General features: G+C 41.8%; 1 protein-coding gene across 3 annotated transcripts in view; it reads left to right on the plus strand.

Moving 5' to 3' along the window:
- The first annotated feature begins 123 nt into the window (after positions 1-123).
- RNF150 (ring finger protein 150) overlaps positions 124-25952 on the plus strand; it is a 120395-nt gene continuing 94566 nt past the window's right edge. Inside the window, exon 1 of one of the 3 annotated variants that reach the window (XM_040554795.1) lies at positions 124-951. In XM_040554795.1, the coding sequence (XP_040410729.1) occupies positions 486-951 (466 nt within the window). In that variant the 5' untranslated portion in view covers positions 124-485. The remainder of the gene's footprint in view (positions 952-25952) is intronic. The other 2 variants (XM_040554796.1, XM_040554794.1) reach the window with 2 other exon arrangements.

A 25952-nucleotide genomic window follows, 5' to 3' on the forward strand; every position in this document is an offset into this window, starting at 1 on the left:
CGGCCGCGCTGCGCCCGGCCCCCGCCAGGTGCCGCTGCCGCGCCGCCGCCACCGGGCCGCTCCTCGGCCCCCGGCGCCCCGTTCCCCGGGGGGCCGGGCCCGGCGCCGGGTGGAAACCCTCCGCTCCCCCACCGCCGCCACAGCATCGCTCCGCTCCTCTCCTGCCCGCAGCGGGGGGAGGCGGCCGCGTGGTGCGGGCAGGGCGGCGGGAGGAAGCGGGGAGGGAAGGAGGGGGGGCGGCGCCGCCGCGTCCGGGGCCAGCCCGAGGAAATCAAACGGCCCCGCTATGAATTAGGCAGCGGGCTGCGGAGGGGAGGGAGGGCCCCCCGCCCTCCCCCGCACGGCGCCCGGCGGGAGCAGCACCGCCCCGCTCGGGGCACACGCACACACACACCCGCGCACACACACACACACACACACACACACGGCGCAGGCAGCGGGGGCGGGCCGGCCGGCTGCGGGGGGGCGGGTGGGGGGGCCGGCAGATGAAGATGGCAATGTCTGTGATCCAAGCGTGCCGCAGCCTGGCTCTCTCAACATGGCTGCTGTCCTTTTGTTTCGTGCATCTGCTGTGCCTGGACTTCACCGTGGCCGAGAAGGAGGAGTGGTACACGGCCTTCGTCAACATCACCTACGCCGACCCGGCGGGCGGCAGCGCCGAGCTCCGCAGCGAGAAGAGCGAGTGCGGGCGCTACGGCGACCAGTCGCCCAAGCAGGACGCCCGCGGGCAGGTGGCCCTCTCCGCCTCGCCCGCCGACCGCTACGCCTGCGACCCCGGCACCCGCTTCAACGCCCCGGCGCCGGGCAAGAGCTGGGTGGCCCTCATCCCGCGGGGCAACTGCACCTACAAGGACAAGATCCGCCACGCCGCCGCCCAGAACGCCTCGGCCGTCGTCATCTACAACGTGGGCTCCAGCAACGCCAACGAGACCATCACCATGCCCTACGCAGGTGAGACGCCCTGCTCCCCGCTGGGCGCCCCGCTTTGCCCCAGCCGGAGGGAAGGTGGCCTCGCACCTCCCGGATGGCGGCACGCAGGGCTGCAGGCCTCGCCGGGCGGTGGGTGCCCATGGCAAGCGATGGGTGTGCTGCCGGCAGTGCTCTAGGGGCAAAAAGTTTGGGAGATGCGAAGTTTGGGTTGATCGGAGGGACAGATGGGACCCCGAGCCCACCACGGGGCTCCCGTTATTTGTTGGGTCCTCTGGCAGGTGCCCTGTGGGAGCGAGACCTGCTCAAGAGGAGATGGGTGGTGTTTGTGATGTGCGCGTATCAGGAGGTGCAATAAAGTAGGGGCACGATGTCCACTGTCTCACCTGTGATAGCATAAAAGGCATGGGATCAGGCAGGAAAGCCAAGTATTTGATTTGGTGAGAACATGGGACGTTTTGTCCAGGATTCGGGGGGCTTCACTCGCCGGGTGAACCCTCTGATGGGGTGCTCACAGTGCCAGCACACAGGTACTTGGGTCCCAACGTGTGCTCCTCAACTAACGCAGCAGAAATCCAGTTCTCAGAAACAACACAAACCTCTGGTTATGTCCACAAACAAACCCACTGTTTTTGTAACAGCATTTGAGCTGAAATAGCATAGATTTAAAAACAGATCACCGGATTTATATTTAGGGATGGTGTTTTGTGCCAGGGGTCACTGCTCTTTTATACCAACAGCCTGCTCTGTAAGGACTAAAATGCCACCTATTGTGAAATTTCATTTTGGTTTGCATCCAGTAACTAATCATGCCCAGCTGCTTCATGCCAGTTGAATCTTAGCAGAGTTGGGGGTAAATTGAAACGCAGAAAGGCTGCAAAACAGGCTCTTATTCTAATGACATTTTAAAGTCTGTCAGTAAAGTAGCTAGCACGGATGTGCTGAAAAACAATTTGTTGCCTGACTAACGCTACAATACTGCTGATGCAAAAGCAGTGCTTTTGGAAGGAACCCCTTGCATGCCGCCTCCTTAAGAGATTAACTGTTTATTTGGGCATGTTCTTATTTCTTTGATGAGATCGGTGGAAGATTTTCTTTAGTATTTTCCATTGGTTTTGTAAGACAAGGAACTCCTAACCTCTTGAGCTTCTTAAAACTGTGCTTTATAACCTGCATGTGGTTTAGTAGCTGTTCAGATAATACTTCTTGCTACTTTAAGTATGACAGATTATTTACTAGGCAGTATAACATAGTAGGAACTTGGCATACTTTCGCACCCTTAAAGTAAAGCTCGGGCTGTTTCAAAACTTCAGATGCGTCGCTTGTGCTTGTCCAGTAAATTTCTCTAAAACTGCCAACATGTTGGATCAATTAATGATTTGCCTGTTTTTAAAGTATGCGCTAAGCTGTTTTCCCACACAAATGGTGTTTTATTAAGGAACAGTGGGAGTAAAAAATGTCTAACCTTTTAAAATGCTAGAGCTTTTGTTTATTTTAAAGTCTAAAATGAAGTAAGCAAGGAATCTTTCTTAGTGAAAGTGGCCTCAGCTTTCAAAAATCCAACTGCTGTGTCACTTGTCTTGGGGGCAGCTTCTTTTATATCATATGACTGCTTACAGCTTATGCTGAGAATCCTTTTTGAGTACCGAATTGATACCCAGCAGTGTGATTGTACAGTTGCTGAGGCTGAAATGAACGGAAACTGAACGGAAAATAATCTGGACTTGTTGAACGCTATCAGACTGAAGGGCTTTGCTGATTGATTGTAGGAGTTTGTCTTCATTTTAAGGATTTTTGTTCTGTGAAGCTGGAAAAACAGTTGTTGGTCTTGTGTTAGGGAAAACCTGCCCTCTGCATGCAGTCAAAACTGAGGGGAATTTTAGAGTTTAAGTCTACTGGAACAGAAGGAAAAATAAGTATTCTTGAACAAATATTGGACAAACATACAAAGATTCAGAGCTGGATTTACCTTTACTCTTCTTTTTGTACCACCATTGTGCTGGGGCAAATTTAACATACAAGCTGCGTAAAATTGTCTTTCTGACTTGCAGCCTTTGACGTTTGCTCAGTCCCAGTCTAAATGATAGCACAGGATTCAAGGAAAGAATGAATCAGGTTCTTGGTTTCTGAGTTCAGCAGCATCTGTGGTGCTCTGCCCACGCCAAATCCTGGAGTGGGAAGAAGAAAATTCCATCCTGGAAAATACTTGTAGGGGAGGGGGGTGAAATATGACCTAAAAAGCGATTTAAAGGTTGAAAGAAATATGTTACTCTTTTTTTTTTTTCCTCCCACAGATTTTTTTATTGAGGCTTCAAGTAAGCTTTAATAAACTCCTTCTTATATAGAAAATGCTATGTCCTGTTGCGTAACAACGTGGCTCCCATTCTCATGAAGAACTGTTGGTCCTCCTGAGACATCTCTTTTCCTCATGTGCATCTTTCTCTTTTATATGTTCTGCCTTCCTTCTTTTACCGTCATTTTATCTCTTTCTGTTTCTCTTTCTCTCTCCCCACTCTTATTTCTTCATATCTACTGCTATGCTTCATTCCCCTTTTTGACCACATTCACCTATTATTTCGTAAGCTATTGCCCTTGCTGCCTTTTCCCCAAAGCTCTCTTTTTCTGCCAAAGATTTTTACTTAATGGCTGTATCTTCAATTATGTTTCCTGTTTTCAGTTACAATGAATCTTTGCTAAAACGTACCTTCTGATCTTAAAATCTGTAGGAATCTGCAGCAAGATACTTTTCTTCAATTTGAAGGATTGTAGGTGGTTGTCCCTTTGCCCCTTAAACCCCTCACCTCCTCTAATGGAAACCAAGGTGGTATTATTCGCAAGTCCGTCGTGCAGATCTTTAGCTACAACTTTCCAGGATTAATTTATAGTGCACCAGATGGAACAAACCAAGTGCTCAATTTGAAACAGTTCATTCACCGTGTTGAAAGTCTTTGCTCTCTTGGAGCCTCTTAGGTCACTGCTTGCACATCCAGACGAAGGAGGTAGAGCTGTAACGTCTGTGTTCACAGGAAGTGCAGAGCTCTCTGGTTTTCATGCTCGGACACACTTAGGTTCTGCATCATAAGATTATAGGCTTTGTGAATCTTTATTTTTACAGGCTTGAAGTATGGTATAGGAGCTTTGGGTTCAACTGTGTTTGCTTTTTGACTAAGTAGGTTTTAACCAGAGGAGGAACAAAAACATCTAGAATTTCTCTTTCAGATCCTTTTTTGTTTCTCCTGCATCAATTTTTCCAATAATAAAGAGGAGATGCTCTTTTTATTCCAGGAAAATAATCCATAATGTCATTCAGGGCTCTGATTGGCATTTTTTCTTATTTGGAACAAATTAGCTGTCATTTAGGTCTGAAAAGGCTCTAGCAACTGTGTCTACATTTAATAACGTATTAATTGGAAGTGTTCTCACTGCCTGTCTTAGCAGATGCCCTCTGTGCTCTATGGAGACACTAAGGGGGGGCAATTTCAGAAGGTAGTTGAAGGTGGGAAATCCCATCTCTGCAGCTGTCATTACCTACTGAGGGAACCTAGGCTGACCACTTCTAACTTAGGCACCTAAGTCAGGTGCTTGAGTCTAGGGAGGGATGTTAGCTGTGCCTGGTGCACAGTTCATATGTGGGTAAAAGTCAAATCCGCGTTAATCAATACCACATGTAACATTCAGTTTGAATTCTGGAGTGCATCAGAGTATCTCACAAAATGGATATGATTATTATATGAAGTAAATTGCATCTTAAGTACTTTGGACCACAGTCAGATGCAAGTCAGGCAGTTCTGCGTTCTCTGTATTCTGCTTTTGCAGTGCGTGCCGTCATAAATTTGCAGTCGCATGCTGCATGTATGGCAGCCTGTTTTCAATGAGAGGCAGATGCCTCGCTGTTTTTTTGTAATGGCTCATACATACTGTCAGCAACTGTCAAGTGCATCTTTGAGACATGAATCTCCTGTGTGGTCTAAGATGATTCTGACTTCTTCCCTTCCTCCTTGGCCCTGAAGTTCAGCATGTGTGTACCAGATTGCATGAGGAGAGCATGGCCATCCCATTGCAAAACCCGGAGTGTCCTTCCACACATGGCCAGCCTTGGTCCATGCCTGTTCAGTTCAATAACAGCTTCTTCCTTTGTACTCAGACTTTTGTTCCCCGATCAATGACTAGTCTTGCTTTTTACATATTTTGGGATTTGGTGTTAGTAGTTTTGGCTTTGGGCTCCTTTGTAGCTGTACAACTTGTACTCGTGCAAATTAAACACTGAAGTTGAAGATTTCTCTCTTTACGGGCATAATCCAATACTGTAGTTACCTCATTTGTTCTTTTACTAAAACAATTGCTTTCCTAAACTTTTGTTGGATTCTAAGGAGGAGAATGTGCTGATAGCATTCACACTGAATTTATTTATGGATAATTGTGAATTAATCGAGGGTTGGAGATTTTGGGCTTCCAGGGCCTGCCATAATCTTCTGTTCAGGCGCCAGGATTCATTCCTAATAGAAACTAACTTAATCAGGGAGGGAGGTAAGTCTCAGAGATGTACTGATGTCTATCGATTAGGGCATGGCTGAGGTGTGCTGCCATCCCTAGGGACTCGGAGGATCTCCTGGATCCATCACGTAAGCCTGTTTTTTAGGTTTTGTATATCTGCTTCTTGATACTTATCAAAATTGGAGTTTTATAATGTTGGCTAGAGTCAGCAGTAGTGCCGACAAGCTGTCCCACTGCGTACGCTAGTGAGTCACGCTTCTGCCTACTAGTTCTGCTGTGCTTTAGTGCTGGACCAGTGCTAAACTGGGAGGAGCTGTTGACTCCCTCAAGGGTAGAGAGGTCTTGCAGAGAGATCTTGACAGGCTAGAGGTCTGGGCAATCGTCAGCAATATGAAGTTTAACAAGAGTAAGCGACAGATTCTGCACCAGGGACAGGGCAACCCTGGCTGTATATACAGACTGAGGGATGAGAGGCCAGAGGGCTGCCCTGCAGAAAGGGACCTGGGTGTTCCGGTTGATGGCAAGTCAAATGCGAGCCAGCGGTGTGTCCTGGCAGCCAGAAGGGCCAACCATACCCTGGGTGCTGAGGGAAGGGATTGTCCTGCTCTGCTCTATGCTGGTGCGGCCTCACTTTGAGTACTGTGTGCAGTTCTGGGCGCCACAGTATAAAAACGACGTAAAACTAGTAGAGAGTGTCCAAAGGAGGGCTACAAAGATGGTGAAGGCTCTAGAGGGGAAGACGTATGAGGAGTGGCTGAAGTTACTTGGATTGTTCAGCCCAGAGAAGAGGAAACACCTCATCGCAGCCTACAGTTTCCTCACAAGGGGGAGAAGAGGGACAGGCACCAATATCTGCTCTCTCGTGACCAGCATGAGGACCCAAGGGAACAGCATGGAGCTGGGACAGGGGAGGGTCAGGCTGGGTGTTAGGGAAAGGTTCTGCATCCAGAGGGTGGTCGGGCACTGGGACAGGCTCCCCAGGGCAGTGGTCATGGCACCAAGTCTTCTGGAGTTCAAGAAGCATTTGGACAACGATCTCAGACATAGGGTCTGATTTTTGGGTGGTTCTGCATGGAGCCAGGAGTTGGACCTGGTGGTCCTTGTGGGTCCCTTCCAACTTGGGATATCGTATGGTTCTGTGGACCTCTCTTTTGCAGATGTCTTCATATACGCCAAGCTGTGGGGGGCTTTGTGATGTTAGGTAACTAGTTTAGCTTTAAATGAGTTCAAAAGGATGAATGTGGGGAGACTAGACAAGGACTAGAGGAACAAAATACTATGTGGGGCAGCCACTTCAGTGCTAGGGCACTGATTTTGGTCACTAGATGATACACCTTTTGCTTTGTTGAATCTTGCATCTTCTTTCAACCTTATGGCTGGCTTATAAATCTGCTTCAGAGCCAGTTGCAGTCAGTGGGAACACAGCAAATCCACTGAGCTTTGGGTCAAGTTGTAAGATACAGCTTTCCCTCCAAGCTGTTGAAGTATTGGTTCATTGAAATCGTATTGATCCTTCAAGCTTACTGATTGCAAAAACAGTTAGATTTCTGCATGCCATTTGGTTACCTGCAGCGTTTGCTCGCAGTGATTTTCATATAAGAGTTGCCTTGAGCTCTCTGCAGTGAAGTGACATGGCAAGAAGAAAATCTTCCTTAGAAAAGGATCTGTATCAGCATTGATTCTAACTGCTGACTGTTAATCTGGAGCATCTCCTTTTGGTATATTGTCCTCAAGAGAACAGTTTACCCTTGATGAAGTAATGGTTTGTCTCTGTTTGCTACGTGTTTGGGCTTTAAAATGGTATTTGTTAACTTGCGTTATTAGGGTACTGTGGCAGTCTGTGGCTAGTGCGTTAACTCTATTGCAGCTCACTGATTGATGCAGATATATTTCTGTGCTGTCACCCTCCATGATATGTCACAGAGCACATGGCCACTTGCAGCAAAAGGAGAGAGAAACCTGCAGTTAGTTCAGGCCTGTCTTTTCCTGGTTAGAGAAGGGAACAGCTTTCTACTTTTCTCATGTAAGCAAAGGACTAAAAGAACCCATTATTATGCCAGACTTATTTGTTGGAACTCATAGCGCATTGTCATGTGAGATGACCAAGTTTCAAATAACCTCTGCCTCCTAGCACCGCAAGCTGGGCTGATGAAGAGTCAGATCTTTATGAAGGGATAGCCCAATGACATCTCCACTTCCCAGTAACTTCTGCATAACTAGCCTGCACAGAAACAGCATTCATTTCAAGACAAGCCCCACTTCTGCCCTTTCAGTTGCATTTGAGTACTAGTCACTTGATGACTTCTTTGATACGGAAGGGAGGAAACAATACAATCATTGACTCGTAGAAATTGGATATGGAAGAGACTGAGTAGTCCATGTAATCTGTCACCTTACTAATGCAGGACAGCTTTCTGCAGTATTTACAGATAGTACTGACTGCCACAGTGTTTTTTTTTGCATAGTATCTTGCTAAAGGAGTCTTGGGATGCACCAGAACCAAATGCGGTCTCTGAGCAGCTGCATGGTGCTGAGGCAAGAGAAGTAACATGTAGGAAGATATTAAATAGCAGTGCTGTATCTTGCAATAATATTTAATTCTCACTGCTGAGATGACTGTGGAAATTGAGGCATAACAGCTATAACATAAGGTTTAAGGCCAACCTTAACCATTGTACCTCACAATTTCAGGGAAGTACGTGGCAATTGCATGAAGAAAGACAAAATATTTTGTAACTGGGTATGTCCAGGCAGGCTAATTCTGCTGTGTCTTGATTTCACAGAGGGAAGTGACCCAGGACTTCACTAGTGGCCAATTCTCTCCTCATTTCACTCCATACTATTTTGTTTTTTTCCGAGAAAGATATCTAGATGGACAGAGCATGTCAGCCACTGCACAGTTTGACTGGGTCTTGAATGTGAATGAGCAGGGGTCAACGAGTTCTCTGGCTACCCTGCTTGCTCACGAGTGCTTTTAGATGTCATGTCTCAAAAGGTAATTCTATTGAGAAGTACATTATCTGTTTTCTGGAGGAGAAAACTCAAATCACTCAGATGAAATCTCAGCTTTTAAAATTTACTGTATTAAATCTACCAGCTTTGTATCTTCCATCTGACTGACTGTCTATATTAGTGGTTCCCACGCATTATAAACCTACGTGTTGGCTAATGAAGTTGGTGTGAAATTAAGCCCATCAGCAATAGACTTACCATTCTTCAACACATTTTGTGGACCCATTAGAAATAAATCTCCAGCTGGGAGAGAGTGAAAATCACTGACTTAGGTGAACTTACCATCCTGATGGAAATAATAGTTTTTAGTTCAGAAATGAGTATGTGGAAACACCTCTTCTTACAACAGCTCTAGTAGATGGAGGAAGGTTGTGAAGGTTGGTTTTCCTATGAAACAGTAACACTGTGCAGCTGTGTTTTACAAGAGAGGCTTAACAAGGGCATTATTTATATTTTGGCTCCTCTTCAATAAATTCTAAGAGATAAACCTTAGGAAACTGAACTGAGGAGAGCTGAAGGAGATGATGAAAAGATTAACCTGTTTGTTTTACTGCTATTTTACACGGAAATATGAAAAGCTAGCATCTTTTATTCTTTGCTACTTACAGATAAAATAGCTTTTTCAAATAATTATTCATTTCTTTCCCTTCTCAAGAGCAACTAACAAATAACATCAATAAGTTGAAGTGCCCGTTCATTTATTTCTGACAGTATAATTATAGTGATATTCAATTATACTGCTAGACCTAAGGGTCTGTCAGAGTTTTGATCTCCAATTCGATGTTTAACCGTGTTTGTGTATCTAATATTCCCTGCTGTAAATTGGGAAGGTAGCCCATTTGTTTTAACTTACAATTTATTTTCAGTTGAAGACAAAACTGAAGGAAGAAATGTTTGTCTTTCTGATTCCCAAAACACAGAAACATAACTTCTGACCTGGTTTGAGTTTCTTGTGTACTTCTTAAGCATGGATGGAAGCATTACATCTGCATCGGAATATAATTTCTCCAGGGATATGTGGAATAGGTTGGTGAGTGCTCCCTTGTGCTACACACTTAATGAGACATAGCTTTTAAAACTGAATTTATAATCCTTAGTGTCTAGAAGCCTTTATCATGAGAGAAGACCCCTGGCACTGGGTAACGTGTCAGTTTGCAATCTGAGATCATACAGCAAGTGAATTCAGAGTGAGGGAGAAGCAAAGAGACAGCACAGCTTAGCATAGCAGGCAGCGGTACCAGCACTCCATAACGAAGCAGTTCTCTGTATCCTTTTCTACCAAGTCAGCTCCTTGCTACTGATGTACTTGTCTACGAACCATCACCGTTTGTCCCTGAACATTGGTTTAATGATACGGAATATTATTTTTTCTCATGATTTGTTTTATACCTTGGGCTTCCTCCCTTTTAATATGTTCTTTGGTTTGGCTCTTACTGTGTACATCTCTCCTTGCAAGGCACTTCTTTTTTGCAAGTCATTGTAAGAATCTCTCTAGATGATGTATTTTAAGGAGAATTATGCATCACATTAATCTGTAGCTTCCTTCGTTGTAAATCACACATCATTAAACTGTGCTCTTCCATTTACTGCTTGATCTTGCAATCCTAGTCAAAGTATTCATTTCTAGTGCAGTCACTGCTATATTGTGTTGAATGTGTCTGATGTTATACAGCAGCCCTAAGACTGGACTCGAGCCTAGTAGACGGATTCATCTTCAGTTAACACTTCTCATCTTGAGATTACTGTAAAATATATAGACGTCAGTTTAACAAGTGTTGTGGGTTGCCTGGGTTCAGACCAAGTACAATAAGCTTTATGGTTTTATTCTTTTGCTTAAATTGGTTTGTTCACATAAGAAGCTTTTGCATCTAGTTTTTACTCTCATTTTAGCGAAGTAATTCTATTTCCTCATGATCAAAGCCTAGGATGTCTAACAAGCTTCACTGTAAAAGATTTCTTGGATTTTCCAGTTATACAAGAGTTCGATAACAATATCTGATAAAGATCTTTCTGGCTTTACGTCCTGCAAAGCTGGCTAAAACGTTAGTATTCCTTTTCCATTTCAGTATTTTCTGTTAAAAGATGGAAATGTACTTCTGCTTCTCCCTTGGCCTTTCAGCAATCTCTGTGTTAGAGAACGTTAAATCTGTGGCCATGTCTCTGGGGCATGTCTGTTGGTACTCAAATAAATAAATAAATAAATCTTTGAAACAGAACAGTCAGAGGCTGCAGTGTCATTCATGAATTCATGATTGCTGCTTATACTTGTACAGAATATGCTTTCCCCTCTTGTGAATTTTTAAGCTTTTATGATGCGTTTGCTGTCTCCTAGCTTTACCTGCCAGTTTCATGTTCCTTGACTGAGGCAGCTTTTGCAAGATTGTATAATCTCTGTGCCTGGTCTGTTATCGCTCTTTATATGTCCATGTGTTTAAAGCACCATCTGGTTGTCCCTGAAATCTGTACCTTTAATAAATATTGTACCAAGACTCTTCATGCTGGAATTCGAGGAGCTGAGTGAAATCACTTATGTCTTGCTATGATATTGTCTTTGAAGTCTTTCTTTTGTCTTATTTTTCCTTCAGTCCTCTTCATTTTCTGCTTATTTTTCCTTTGTGTGTGTGTGTGTTTTTTTTTTCTTTACTTTCCCCGGTTACGATAAGTCTTTCCCTTGGTCTTCTCTTGTATTTTTTTTTTTACCTTTTTTTTCTTTCTTACCTTTTTTTTTTTTTTAACTGTTTTGTTGTGTTTTACATCTCCCCCTTTTCTTTTTTTCCAACCTTACCTTTTTACCCCACTCTCCCAGGTCGACAAAAATACCCAAAGGCTGTAAAGGAAAGCGGAGCAGGACTATGCACTTTCAGTTGCTTTTGCTTTGCAGCTGACTGGGTTTAAAGAGCATCTGCTGGCTGCTGCTCAGGGTTGGCCTGGAGGAGTGGGACACCAGCGGTCAGGAGGTGTGGCAGTGCTGCTTCGGAATGGAAGAATACCAGTAAGAACACAGCACATTTGCTATGCATAGAATGGCTTTGTGCTGAACACTCGTAAGTCTTTTTCATGAATTCTTAAAAGACTAAATTATTCTCCTTTATGAACAGAGGAGGCAGATCCTGCTCTTTCATGCTTTTACAGAAGAAGATTAAGTTTCTCTTGTTGGGTGCTAGGAAAACTGACTGCGACTTTTTCTGTCAGAATGTTTTTTCTTTAGTAGTGAAATGGACTTTCAAAGAACAAATGTTTTGGAAAGATCTTGCTCTCCAAAAAAGATCTTACAGTTCTAAATTTGAAGAAAGATTTCATTTTAGTAAATACTTGGTGTCTAAGAAATTCAGGTTCGGATATGGTTTGGTTTTCCTTCCCTTTTTTGATGATATGTTACATTTTAACCAGCTTTTCTCAGAGAAGAAGTCAGGTTGATGGGGAAAATAGCCATCCAAGTAGCTTGTCACCTCTGTAAGATCTTCAGAGGTGAGATATTCTTCCTCTCAGAGGGCATGAAACTTATTTGACTAATCAGTGTATCTTCATCCCCTTTTCAGCTCTGCACCGATTCCCATTTCTCACTGGTACTGCCCCAATCTTTGAAATGTTCTTGTTTGCTGCCTTGTTGCTGTTTGTCCCTGCTGCCTTGACAGGTGCTGTGAATGGTCCCTGAGATGATGAGGATCTCGGTTGCCTTGTGCTTGCATATCTTCTAGTTGCTATTCACAGTTTTGCTTGTTGCCTGGTGTTTGAGGATTGGGGATTTTATTGATCACAGACTATTGCCCAGCTGGATCCATAAGTAAGTTGGAGAAAGCTACCAAAGAGCTTGACAGTATGGGAAAGTAATAAGCTCCACCTAAGGCAGGCAGGATCTGCTAGTGCCTGCTGATTCTTCAGGGAACTCATCTGTCCTTTCCACTCAGGGCCTGCTAACCCCTGCTTAGGAAACCACATAAGAAATTTTTTTTTTCCGTTTTCTTTTTCTCTAGAGACATTCTCTTGTCTTTATCTACCTAAGTCCCAGACAGCCTTTTTGGTTGGTTGGTTGTTTTTTTTGCAGTCCTACTCTACTAACTAGAACCTACTGAAATGGAAATTATGAGGGAGGCCATGACCTTTTCTTAAGAGAAAAATGGGACTGTATAATTATTTTTTTCTGAATTTATAATTTCTAATGGTTGGTAGTTCAAGAAAATTTTTGGTAACAGAGAATTGATATTGTCTCTAAATATGCATGACCTTTCAGTTCTTTCTCTAGTTAAGGGACATGAAACCTTTAATTAAGGGTTTCATTCCCATTAGCTGATTTATGTAGCCTTCTTTCTGCTATGAGACTTACAAAAACTAATGAAGCAAGCACTGAATTTTTAGTATAGATTTTTGATTATCTTGTACATTTGACACAAATTTGTTCTTAGTTTTAAAGCAGTAAAGTGCTGGATCAGCACAACGATGTTGGTCCTTTCTGGACAATTTACTTTATGTCAATAGTTCAGAAATATTTGTCATCAATTCCGGTATTAACTGCTAGTTTTATCACAAAGCTGTTGGCTTTGGTATTGACTAGCCAGATCTATATTTGGATTAGCCTGCAGAACATGAGATACTGTGCATATGTAAAACAATGGACACTTTGGTAGTAATGTTAGCAGGGCGGAAAGTGTAACTGTGTCTCACCCCGTGCATAGATCAATATGACAACTTCTAAAATCTCTTATTCACAAATGAGACATACTTAAAAATCACTTCTCACTTTGCTAAGATGGTGATTTTGCTGTCATAAAACTCACTGGTAGCTATTTTAAAATTTAGCATAGACATTATTTCTGATATCTACATTACATTAAGGTAATTTGGAGAATGCTTCATGTCCCAGTTGAGGACAAGGTTTACATAAATGCTTATCACTAAGCTTGCATTTAGTTCTTGCAAAGAATAGGCCAGAAGTTGAGCACCTTGACTAAGTGTGGCTGAAAGTGGTTTTATGGGAAAATGTCACCTATGAAATTGGCAGAAGTGTCTGATGTAGCCCAGAGGTTTATTACTAAGAGCAATACTGGGGTAATCTTGTGGTTCTTATTGCCTCCTGTAACACTGCATTGTGAATAGTCAACGTCCTTACAACAGAATGTTTTTGTTTATAATACGTACGTGTGAAATATATATGAAGCAGGTGTTTTATAAACGCCTAATAAAACAGATGTTTTAATTACTTTTCATTTCTCCACATTGATTAGCTTCTGCTTTCTGGGTTATCAGATGTCTCCATCACCCTGAGGAGCGGAGGTGCCTCTCAGCTTCCAGTGACACTCTTTCCCTTCCGACTGGGGAAGAGTTGGCCACCCAAACTCTTCAGAACCTGGTTGCTGTCTCTTCTTAACTCTATTTTTATTTGATGTCTGTTACCAGTGCATGCAGAGGAACAGTCATAGTTGTGAGAAGTGTGGACAGCTTGTTAGTTATTTGCAGATTGCTTAGAGATTTACATTAACCAGTCAATTCTACTGGCTAGTTGAACTAGAGAGAGAAGTTTGTGTAATTTAGAATAGCCACACGTATTTCTTGCGAATCAGGGAGTTGCTTAATTTGGAACTACATACATATCTGAGTCCTATCAGATACACCACAGCTCCATACCCTACGCCTATTCCAGTTTGGCAATAATTATTGTAATGTTTTACAGATTTGGTTCCAGTAGATAAAGTTTTTCATTCTCCCTTGTGGCCTTATCAGTCTGTCAGCTTCATTTTGTTTTGAGAAACTCAGGAGAGGTTTCTTAGTGTTCCCGATGGTACATGTCAGTTTTGAACAGCACTCACAGCCATTTGCACAATTGTTTGGCATATGGTGAGAGGATGAGAAACTGTAACTTCTGAGGAAGAAAGTGTAAAATTAACAGATATTCCTAACAAGTTAACTGCCATTTTTAGTTACAGAGATTTGTCTTGAAATAATACAATCTTAATAACTTAATAATTCTTAATAGCCTCTAAATAAGTAAGGGTGCTCCAAGACAACCATGTTAACAGCAGTGTAAGGCTTGCCGGACCAGATAGATATTCATGTATAGTATACAGGTATTAATGAATACCTGAGGTGACTCAGTAGCGTCTTCAGTGCTCTGCAAATCTGTATTCATCGGCACAAGCCTCAAACATACTTGGTTATCTCAATGTGAATGGACATCAGTAGCAGTGGGGCTGGTTGTATCTGTCTGAGGGTGCTATGCTTTTCACTGGCCTGGGCCTTAGTTTAACTTCTCATGCTTCTCCTTGTCTAATACAACAGAATTGTAATCCATCCAGCAGAGAGTTATTGCAGGCTTGATTAATTTTAAAATAAGGCTGATGTTGATGCTGTTATCCAACAGTCATCTCCACCTAATGGCACAGGCAAGCTTTCAGGATCTGAGAATGTGTTAGGTTTTTAGTCAAGTGCACAATATTCATACAGCTGAAAAAAAATCATTTTTTGTTTTCCATCTTTTAATAATAGGGTCATTATCATTATTAAAGGAATAATATACACAGCATTTAAGCACATGCAGGCTGTAGCAGTAAAGAGATTGTGCCTTTTTCTTATGGAAAGATGTTATGCTGTGCAGACTCGGTGTCATTCAAACTGCAATAATGTATGAAGTTTATAACTACTTCTCTAACTACTTTGAAAAAGCACACAGACAGCTTGACTGGAAAAGTTACAGGAAGCTCACAGGAAAAAAAATCTCCAACATCAATATGATGGTTTCTATAATTCTTAGTTGGGGTTTTGGGATTAGATTGGGCTTCAAACTGAATTTTTACAAGCCGTGTTTTCTGTATGCAGACTACTTTTAGGCCAGCTCAGATGTGGATTTCTGAACTTTTAGGTTAGCTACTATCCCTTTAAAAGTCTCTCAAGTCTCCGTTCCATTTTATTACTTTTTTAAAATGTTATGAAGAGAAAGCCAATAGCCACCCTGTAAAATTCCAACCCCCAAATATTTCCTTTAGAAAAAGCATTGTAAGTTAGCTGATCGCCAGCAATGCACTTACCTATGCCATTAATTTGTAACCTCTACTTCTGAAATCCTAACCCTGCTGAAGTCAGCGCCAAAACTTCTAAAGGATTTCATTTCTAAGTAGTTAAAGCAAGAAAATAAATGTCTGAACTCATGATGTATCTTCTGCTGCCTCCATAGTGTTTAACACATTGTTGTCAAGTGCAGTAAAACCCCTTTCATCATGACCCGACTGAAATAATACCAGTCTTTCAGCAGCAGCCTGGGTTAGGTAGAAACGCTCTGCACTTCATATGATCTGCACACATCAGTCGGATTCCAGTAACCCAGCAAACAATACTGGGGTTTCATTAAGGTCATCTTGTAATTGAGTAAGATTGTGGGCCAGCCTGTGAGTGTCTTGAAGCTGGAAGTATTAATTTGAATGCTCCAGCTCATTTAATAAAATGTCCACCTACCCTTGAGTGATTGTGTAAATTACCTAGCTATTGTTACATTTATGGCATAGGTAGAAGTTAATTTTCTTACCTTCTGAAGTGCTTGAGAATATCTTACATATATTTCTGACAGTGAACTTCAAAACTATTTTTTTTTTTTGAAACCTACTGACAACTAACATTTAGTTCTTGCAAGTCTTAGGGCTTTTGCATGAAATGGAAGGAATCAAGGGAGGGAGGGTGTGTGTGTGTGTGTGTTAGAGCTGTGCTGCTGGAAGAGGCTGAAAAGCTTGGTTTGCAATCCTGGTAGCAGTATTCAGATGCCTGCTAGCTGATCTCCAAGAGAAGGGATCAGCCAAGCTCCTAACAGCTGCAAGAGATGTTACTGCTTGCCGAAGGTCATAGTTCAAATAAAAGCTTCTGAATTGCAAGCAGATACTGGCTGGATGCACTGCAAAAAGACCTGTTCTATACCAGGAGGGTGAGAGCAGTATAGTTTTCACACCTTTCTTCACTAACTGGTATGCTAAGGAGGAATGGGAATGGTGACAGTTTTGTCACGGGAGGAATGCTTCAGTGATTGTTAGGTTGTTAGGAGAATGCTCAAAATTAGTATTTGCAGTCTCCAGGGAAGGAATAGAATCCACATTTTATGTCACCCGTCTGTATGCCGAATAAATGTGGACTGTTGCCACAGAAATAGAGAAACAAAGTCTATCCACATTAAGCCGAGCAAAGTAAGCAATTCCTTACTTGTTTCCAATCTGACCACGTTAATATGGCATTTAATGCAGGCCGAATTTGTTCCAAACAGAAGATTAGAGTAGCTGTAAGATCTCAGAATATGTGACTGGTTGGTTGGTGACTTTTTTTCTTTTTTTCTTAATTTTCCTGGAAATAATGTTCAGCTGCGGATGCCACAATGCAGGAAATACTGCGTGGCACTTTCTGTGTCTTTGTTCTAACATGCATATTGTGTTTCGAGTGATGCTGATCTGTTTTGAGAGCTTGTGGGATTTTCAAAACCACTGCTATGTTAATCTCATTTGGCTCCTATAACATGCTTCAGATCACTCTCTGTTTTCAGGGTCTGATGACAAAATATTGAATGGTGTGATTTGTACTGTAAATGGTTTATTTTCAGTTTTCCCTATATCTTCGTTTTGGAAGTCTGTGGTTATTTAACCCCTTTGCAAGTCTTCAGCATGCCTTATGGTGAATCTGCTAATAGAGATGTTTGCTAATGCAAAAAGCTCTGTCTCTCAGTTAATATAGGCTTTGCTGTATCCTAAACACGCTTTGCCTTTTGATCTCTTTGATACAAATTAATTGTAGGTGGCTAAATGCAGACGGAGATATCAAATGCACAGCTATGCCTAAGAGAAATGTAACTATTACATAAAAGTATTAGAAATCAAAGGAGAGATCCTGATAGGTGATTCAGCATGGAAATAACAGGGTAGCTGTTCATGATTTAAGCTGGTAGCTCTGATCTGCTGATACTCAGGCACTGAGTCATCTAAGGCACAAAAGCGAAACGAAGAGAGAGGGAGCATAAGCTGTGGTGCAAGAACTTACCCTCCTTTCCTGTCCTCTCACGTATGGGAAGAATTGGTCTCCGCTGCAGTCTGAGCATAGAAATATATGGGCAGCAGGAATATTGCCGGCAGAAGGAAATTGCCAATAGCTACCACTAGGATTTGTCCCTGGGAGGCTATATGTGGTTTTTTGTTTGTTTATTTGGGGGGTGGAGAGGAAGGTTTTTTGTTGTTGTTGTTGTTGTTCTTGTTTTCTTAAAGGGGGGCAAATAGGCATAAAAATTAGCATGTAAATGTCTGAAATAGTATGGTACTGCGTCTGAGTTACGTATTCAGAGAATAACTAGAAATTGTGTTAACAGCTTAAAATAAGCCTTGGACTCACCTGCATAACTTAATGACATCCCCTTCACATCCTCAGCTGTGTCTCTGTAATACAGTTTGATACATTTGCTGCAAGATTTGGTTTCTGAACATCTTAGATCTGAAATGTTTCATACCAAATTCTTGTTTCAAGCCATGTAAAGAGATATGAAATTCCCATTTGATCTAAAATTCTAATTGGAAATTTCTGGCTCTGGTACATCTTCAGATAATCAGTTTTTGGTAGAGGAATACAGCGCTTACCCTATCTGTTATAGATAGATGCAGCATGGAAAACCCTTAAGATCAGCAGGTACTATAAAGAGACCTGCCCTGGCATTCGAATATTAAAAATAAGGGATCTAATTAGCAATGCACTGTGATATCAGCATTATGTTAAGTACAGTTGTTTTCATCCTCCTCAGAGCCCGCCTAAATCTCAAAGAGAAATGGTGGAGATGGTATAATGAACCATGTAACACCATCGGTCACAGTTGTACAAAATATAACGTGGGCAGAAATGGACTTTTCTGTGAAGCCTGCAAATGTTGAGAGGTAACTGACAAATGCTTTCTTTTAGAAATATGAGCACCTGCAGCATGCTCCGGAGAGATCATTTCAGTAGAGCATCAGGAATTTGCTTGAGAAGTATGTGCTAAGAGGGATTTATTTGTGGCTGAATGGTATTGCCATGTTCCTATAAAAGGAAGAGTACAGGGGAAGAACTCTGCCTGCTTAAAACAGATTTTGACTCATTTAAGCCTATAACTTCCATTTAGGCATCTAAATACCATTTCTGGGAGTCAGTAGCATGAAACCTTTGTCCATAGATGCAGGTGAGAGTGTAAATCTAGGTGTCCTTATTCACACACCCACTTGTATTTATAAATAGTAGCTTCTTCCAGGGAGATTGACTACAATAGATAACATGCACCTGATCTTAAACTCACAGATGAGCCAAGGTATGTGGATATCTGATGTAGTTATTTTGCCAATGAGTGATCAGTGTAGACAAAACTAGCCCTATTGCACATCCATATGGGATGGTGGCAATACTCCTGCTGGTTGCTTTGGGGTTCATTTCAGCTGCAGTTGCGTAGAACATGAGAAAAAAAATAATTTTCTAAATTGCTTTCTCAAAGCTGCTTTTCTGTGCTCTTTTCTGGGTTTGGGGGCAGGGAGGGGGGAGAGAGGAAGAAAAACTGTCTCAATCATCTGTAGTCCTTAACCTTGCATGTCTTAGAATTTCAATAAAAAGTGTTATGCAGTCAACTTACAATGCTATCCAGACCTGCAGCTTGTACATACAGAGGTGTCACAGAATGGGGATGGAAATTTGCCTTCTATTAGCATTTCAGAGTACTAGAAGCAAGAGACTCCATCTGGAGATGAGTTTTTCATAATTTCTGGGTACAAAAATGAAATAAATGTTGCTACCGTATTGTTCCAACTGCTTGATTAGAAATGAGTCAGAGTGGTCTCTGTGTTCTTCTCCATCTGGATATATGTATTCCATCACAAAGCTCAGATATAAAATGTAAAAATTCTGTTAAAGTGCTTAGCTTCTCAACTCGAAAGACATGATTGTAGGAAATCTGTAGAGATCAGTTTTACAATCTTAGGCCCTCATGCTGAAAATGCTAATGCAGGCAAGTACCTCATGCATGTAATGAACTTGCTTGATCTATTTATACCTTTACTCAGTGTGTGTTTGTACCCAGATGGTGCTCCTTAAATTTCAGTGGGCTGTGTGTATGAGCAGCAGTTCACACTGCGGATCACAATGTAGGACAAGAGAGCAGGTAGCAAACAAATGTACTTAATTAAATAGGTGTCCACAATTAGTTAATGTAGTACTTACGATATTTTTTTACTGGTGTCTCTCTGCAAGAAAGCTCTGTAACTGATATAACTTGAAAAATAATATATAATTACATTTTAAAAATGCTGTATATCTTTCTTTACAAGGACAACTAAATAGCCTCTATTTTTAATAATGGAGAAACAGACCCAAAGGGTGGAGTGGCCAAATCATGTGGTGGATCAGGAGCAGAATCCAACTTTCCAGATTCCCCTTCTCTCAGTAGTAATAGATCATTCTTGTCCCTGCAGCACCTTGTTTCTCCAAGCCTTTTCTCTGCCAGTTTTGGTTCGCTTTGCTTACTCTTTCCGTATGCTTGAACTCACACCAGGGTTGGTTTTGATTTCTTTTACAGGCAAGATTCTCTGAAATTTTCCTTGGTGCTTAACTGGAGTCCATTTGTATTCATTTCTTCCATGAGCTATTCTTGTGATTCTATTTAAAACATATATATATCATTTTAATGTATATTCTGTAATTCTGCTAAGGATTATTTTCAAGCTACCACCTTATAGGTCTATAAGTCTCCTAAAAATCCCACTGTAGCTGTGAAAGGGAAACATAAGCCAGGCAAATAATGCTTATATTAAGCTATAGTTGGACCAAATGCATTTCCTCATGCATCTCCAGTCCCACTGAAGTAATAGATTTCATGTTAAATCTAGAATTTGACTAATACACTTTTCGTAGATGCTTTTAGCTAATGAGTGGCATTTCATCTGCTGATATCCTGATACTTGCAAAGGGTATCTGGTACATATGAACACACCTAGGGTGGCTAATTTTAAAACTTACATAGACAGATACTATGAATGTGTGTAAGGATGTCTGCAGCTGTCTTGGGAGGGTTACAAATGAAAACCCTCCCTGAGTCCAGGCTAAAAGTGTTTTGGGTTTGTGCTTTTTTTTTTTTTTTTCCCCTCCTGTGCAGCAAGTGATAGGAGGCTAGCTTCCCCTGTGCAGTTTGTCACTTTTAAAAATGTTTGAAAATGTCAATGTAATGATTTATTTGGGCACGGTGATTTTGAATTTTCTATTACTTTTAACAGGACAAATTACTAGATTAGGATTACATCAAAGGAACTGTAAGATTTATTAGCATTACAAATCTGCTTCTTGATCAGAAGTATTCAGCACGTCAATTCAGCATATCACGTTTATGGTGATGAGGTGAATATATTTCTGTAGAGTGAACGAACATCTCAGGTTTTAATGCAGCATCTTGTGCACTGCGTAGAACTTGACTCCATAAGTAGCCAGATGAGGTGCCAATTGTAAGCTAACAGTAACTTGCTAACAGTAACTTACTAGCTGTAACTCAGGAGTTGTTAAAAGCTACCAGGAACCAGAGGAGAATGGAATAATTCCTCTTTAGTCATAACACTCACGGCAGTGGCTTTGTCTTTACTGTCTTTACATTTGTCATATAACCTTTATTTTATAAAATGCTTTTCCGCTGTTCTGAGAAGACAGTGGAAATGGAAAATATCCTTTGAAAAAATTCTGCGAGATCATTTTAATGGACTTTTTAATTTTTCCAAGACATTCATATAGATTATGGGCTTTAAGAATGTTAGAAGTTTTACACCAGTCTACTCAGCCTTTCTTGCTCTTCTGTCCATGGCACTGTCTGCTTTATTGTGTTTATGAACACTTCAGATAGGCAGATCTGCAGATTGTCTGTGGAAGGACTGAGACAACAGGAGAATTAATTACCCAGTGTAATTAAATTTCTTCAGAAGCATAGATGCCTTAGCAGTCTCTCCCCATCCTCTCTTACTCACTTCCTTGCTTGTCTTTCTCTAAGCGATATATTTCCCACTCCCATATTGCAGTTTTCTGCCCTTTCAGCTGTTCCAAAATGAGCATGGCTTAAAAAAAAAAAAATGTTTTTAGGTCACATCAGACTTGCAGTCTGTTAGTCCTGTGTTGGCCCTGAACAATAGGTGAGTGGTATCGCTGCAGCAGAAACAAACAGCTGCTGGTGAGGAGGGCCAGGAACTTCAAAAAATGGCTTTGTTCCCAAAACAAATGCATAGTGGAACTGCATATGGATTACATCTTGAGTTGAGCATCAAGTGCAGCTGTGTTTATTACACTGCCTACAAAATAGAGCAGTAATGTGCAGGCAAAGCTCAAAAGCCCCTTCGCGGCTTCCTAATCTGAGGTCAGTTGAGAAAGGATTCCCCTGTTTCTGGTTTCTACTTCCAGCTTAGAGGAAGGCCCCTGCATAAATCTGCTGTATATTCAGATGTCACTGGAAGTGCTTTGGGCTACAGAAAAACAGCTGATAGCTTTGTTAGAGGAACAGGGGAGGGGAATTTGTGTAAATAACTCACACGTCACGTGTGGGTGTAGGACTGTCCATTTAGGGTATATGCCCCAGCTTCCCAATGTCAGGCAGCTGGCATAGTCCTTCCCTACTGTATATACACCCTTAGGCTGTTCATGCTGTTTTTGTCTGACGGCACTTCTATCACACCAGTTGCAGCTTCCCTCTCCCCAGATCTTGGCATGCCCTGCAGTTTGGCTAGCTTGATGATATTCCCTACAGCAGCAGAGCCATCTCTTCCTCTAGAACATTTATCATACCCTTGATGGCCTCCTGTCCTGTTACCAGTTCATCCTTGCTTCCAGTCTCTTTCCTCTTTTTCCTGACTGTGATTTTGTCGTGTGCCACACTGTTGCTGGGCATGAATTTGCTTTTTCTTAGCTGTGTGCATGCCTGATGATGCTTAATCGATGTTTTTCCTAAGGGTGGTTTCTAATCATCTTAAACAGTTTTAGTAGCCGCAGCTTGTTGAAACAGCTATAATATTCTGACATACAGTAGAGCTATATGTAAACTTGTCTACCTTTCTATCCAAAACATTGGGGGGATGGAGATCTATTTTCAAAGAAAGGTAGTTTAGCTCAGGGAAGGGCAGTTACGCTGGAAAATGTATGAATGCATCCAAGGTAAATCTGTCCATCTCTTCTTGGTGGTGGTGGTGTTAGTTCCTGATACTGTGTAGAAATGACGCGTTCATGCTCACGTTTCACGTGACATGGTCGCGTGTCAGTTTATCTCCTATCCATACCCCGGTCAGATGTGGAGGAGCTATGAATGAGCTGTACAGTAAGCACAACTCTTCCAAAGTAAGCTTTTCCCATCAAAGTAAAAAGTGTTGTATCTTGCCCTGTATGCACCTTCCTTCTGCTCCTTATGACTTCAGTGAAAAATCAGGAACAGTTGTCTTCAATGTTTCTTGTGTGTACATAACAACTTGCTTCCTCTATGAAGCTTCAGGGAACCATTATGTTTTTTTGCTCCAACCTCCTATAGTCACCAGCCTTTATTTATAGATCATCAGATGCTCTTCAGACCTACCAGAATTTTGCTTAGGTAGGAGAAACTGAACTTTGCAAATCAAGTCACGATCTTGAAAAGCTGCCTGAAACTCCGAGTCCAGGTCAGTCGTGACCTGGCATTGATGGCTGTCTGTATTGCACAGACCTGAACTGGCATGGGTACAGTGCAGGCTGTCTTTAAAATCAAGGTAGACCTTATTTTATGGGGGTACGTCTGATCAGCCTCAAACATGAGTAGCCAGCTGCGCACCTCTTGCTGATGGCAGTGAATTATCTGATTACATTTTTGTCCATATTACAGTGGCTTGGTAGTACACAGCTTCTCTCCTTTTTTCACATCTCTATTTATGAGTTTACTTGTAAATTTACAGAACTAATATTAAATGTTCACAAATGAAAAATAAATCTTGTTCTAAAGCAACATCCAATTTCGAATAAGACAGTGAATAAATCTGTCTTTAAGATTCTGGACACACTTAGAATGCATTTTAAATGATTAAAATCTTTTTTAGGCCGTATCTTTACTGCTCTGATGTCTCCCTGTCACAGATGTACTATTGATTCATTAACGTGATTTTCTCTGTAATTTTGTTAGCAAGCTTGGCAAAGGTGAAAATTTGTGGTGATTGAAAAGAGCAGACAAAAAATGAAGGTTTTCACTGACCACAACAAAGAGTGGGTAACATTTTTCACAGCAAATGAAAAAGATTTTGTTTTATTCTACAGAGGGGGATATGTAATATACTAAAAATGCAGCTTAAAGTGCTTCCACATCTCTTTTGAAGAGACATCAAGCAAAGCAGAAGATCTGTACAGCATCAATGTACTTGGCCTCAGTATTGTGTAAACATGGATTATTATTTTTTGGCTCTTTTGGTCTCCCACAGAGTCCAGGACATACTTTAGATTTAAAATATGTGCCTGTGCTGCACTTGAGAGGGGCTCTTTGTTTATTAGGGAAAAGGAACCTAGGTATTTTTTCATTTACCAAAAGGTTTCTGGTAGACAGTAGAGACCAGCAGCTGCCTTCATTAAATATTGTTTTTAATACATTAGATGCTGCAGATTAGGTACAGATTAGGAGAAAAATACTTTACCTTTTAGGTCAGTGAGGATAGATGAGGGGTTAAAAAGCTGGTACTGAACTATGAACTATGTCAGCATAGGCTTATTGTTAGGCTTTTCATCACCAGCTAGAAATCAGTGCTAGTAAAAAATACCAACTATCACAAAATCTTGTTATGAAGCATATAACCAGCCTGCAATAATTATATCTGAATGCAAGAAGAATGCACTCTTTGTTTTTGGTTCTAGAAGAAAAAGAATTAGTTACCACATTAAAAGACAACAGGTGAGTGTAATTAAAATTTAGTGTGATCTTACTCCCCTTCTGCTTCCAGTATTAGTTTTCTAAGTGCCATATGCACCAAAGGCATTATGTACAGTGCTAGTAGTGCTGATAACTGCTGGCAGGAGAGCAGTTTATGACCTCAGGCATTTGTTTATCTTGTGTGATTAAACATAATCAGTAACACAGCTGAGTGTCCAATGCATACCTCACCTCAGTAAGGCTACCTATGGAGCAGCAAACTTTGAGCACCTCAGCTGTCCTGTCTGAAGTCAGAGGAAACAGCTTGTTTCTAAGGTTGGGCATGTAGTCAAGCGCCCTGGTGTACCAGGGTCTATGACAAGGAGCCTTCTGAAAGAGGCTGATAACAGATTTCCAGGTTTCCTTCTTGTGTTGCACATTGTCTCCAAATTACATGTGCTGTGCCATCGTTTCACACAGTTTCATTGACTCATCAGAGGCTGGTTGCCAACACTGTGCTTCATCTGTTACTGCCAGGAGAACGATCTTGTGAAAAGGCAGGCGTGTATGCTACGGGGCTATTCAGAGCTCCAAACAGGAGGAGTGCTGAGGAGGAGGAAATAGAAATGACAAAAAGCTGCAGATGTTTGGAGAACCAGAAGACTAATGCAGGATGCCAAAGAAAGACCAGATAACAGCAAAAATAAGTAGAAGAGAAATACGTGGGGGTGTGCAGTTGTAGAAAATCCTTAAGAAGGAAAAAGAAGGTTTGAAATATTAGTCAAGGTAAGAATTGTCACCAGGCCGTGAGTGGGTTATGGCGTTTCCTAAGGTCATTTCTGTTCCTCCGATGTTTGGTGATTTGATTATATTTGATAAGGTGATTTTTACTTCCTGTTTATACTCATTTTCCCAGCTAAATGCTCATAAGCTAGCAAAAGTGTCACAGGTTTATAGCCTTATATACGATTATCTTACTGTAATATTTGGTAGCACTCAGTAGAAAAGGAAAGCTGGTAGTCCAGAGTATTTGAAACACAAAAAGTATTTAAAATGTTTGTTTTTATCAATATTCTGAAAAGAAGCATCTGTTCTTCCCTTGGAGAGTAAAGTCCCGCTCTGCACATGTGGCCACAAGGCTAACATAATGAATGCAGGATGATAAATTGGGACCGAGCTTTGTCCCGTGAGCCAGCTTAGGACATGCTCACCTGGAAAAGAGGGGTGCCAGCTGGAGCCAAGCCTGACGAGCAGGTGGCATCATGTCATCATGTCACTGCAGAGGCGTAGCCCCACTGCAGCTCACCCCAGTGTGGGTGGCTGAAGGCAGCCGCTCCAGCAGCCAAGGAGAGCCGGAGGGCGGATGTCTCCCTTAGCCACCCTCCATGCTCCCTGATCCTCACGCTGTTGCTTCACGCCAGGAAATGGTCCCTCAGGTAGGCAGTAAAGCCAGAGCAAGGCAAAGCCACTCACAGACTCCTCGTTTTCTGCAGTGCTTGTAGATACAGCGTTGTCCATTTGTTAATAAAAAGAAAATGAGTTTGAATTTCCCTGTGAAATATGAAAAGAAGGTAATCACACAGTGCTTCAGAGATGCGGGGCTCTGAGATGTGTTCTAATGCTACAGCTGTCACCCTCTCTGTGCACGCAAATACCACACTGTCTGAATTTAATA

The sequence above is a fragment of the Cygnus olor genome, chromosome 4 (assembly GCF_009769625.2).
Source record: "Cygnus olor isolate bCygOlo1 chromosome 4, bCygOlo1.pri.v2, whole genome shotgun sequence".
In the NCBI taxonomy this organism is placed as follows: domain Eukaryota; kingdom Metazoa; phylum Chordata; class Aves; order Anseriformes; family Anatidae; genus Cygnus; species Cygnus olor.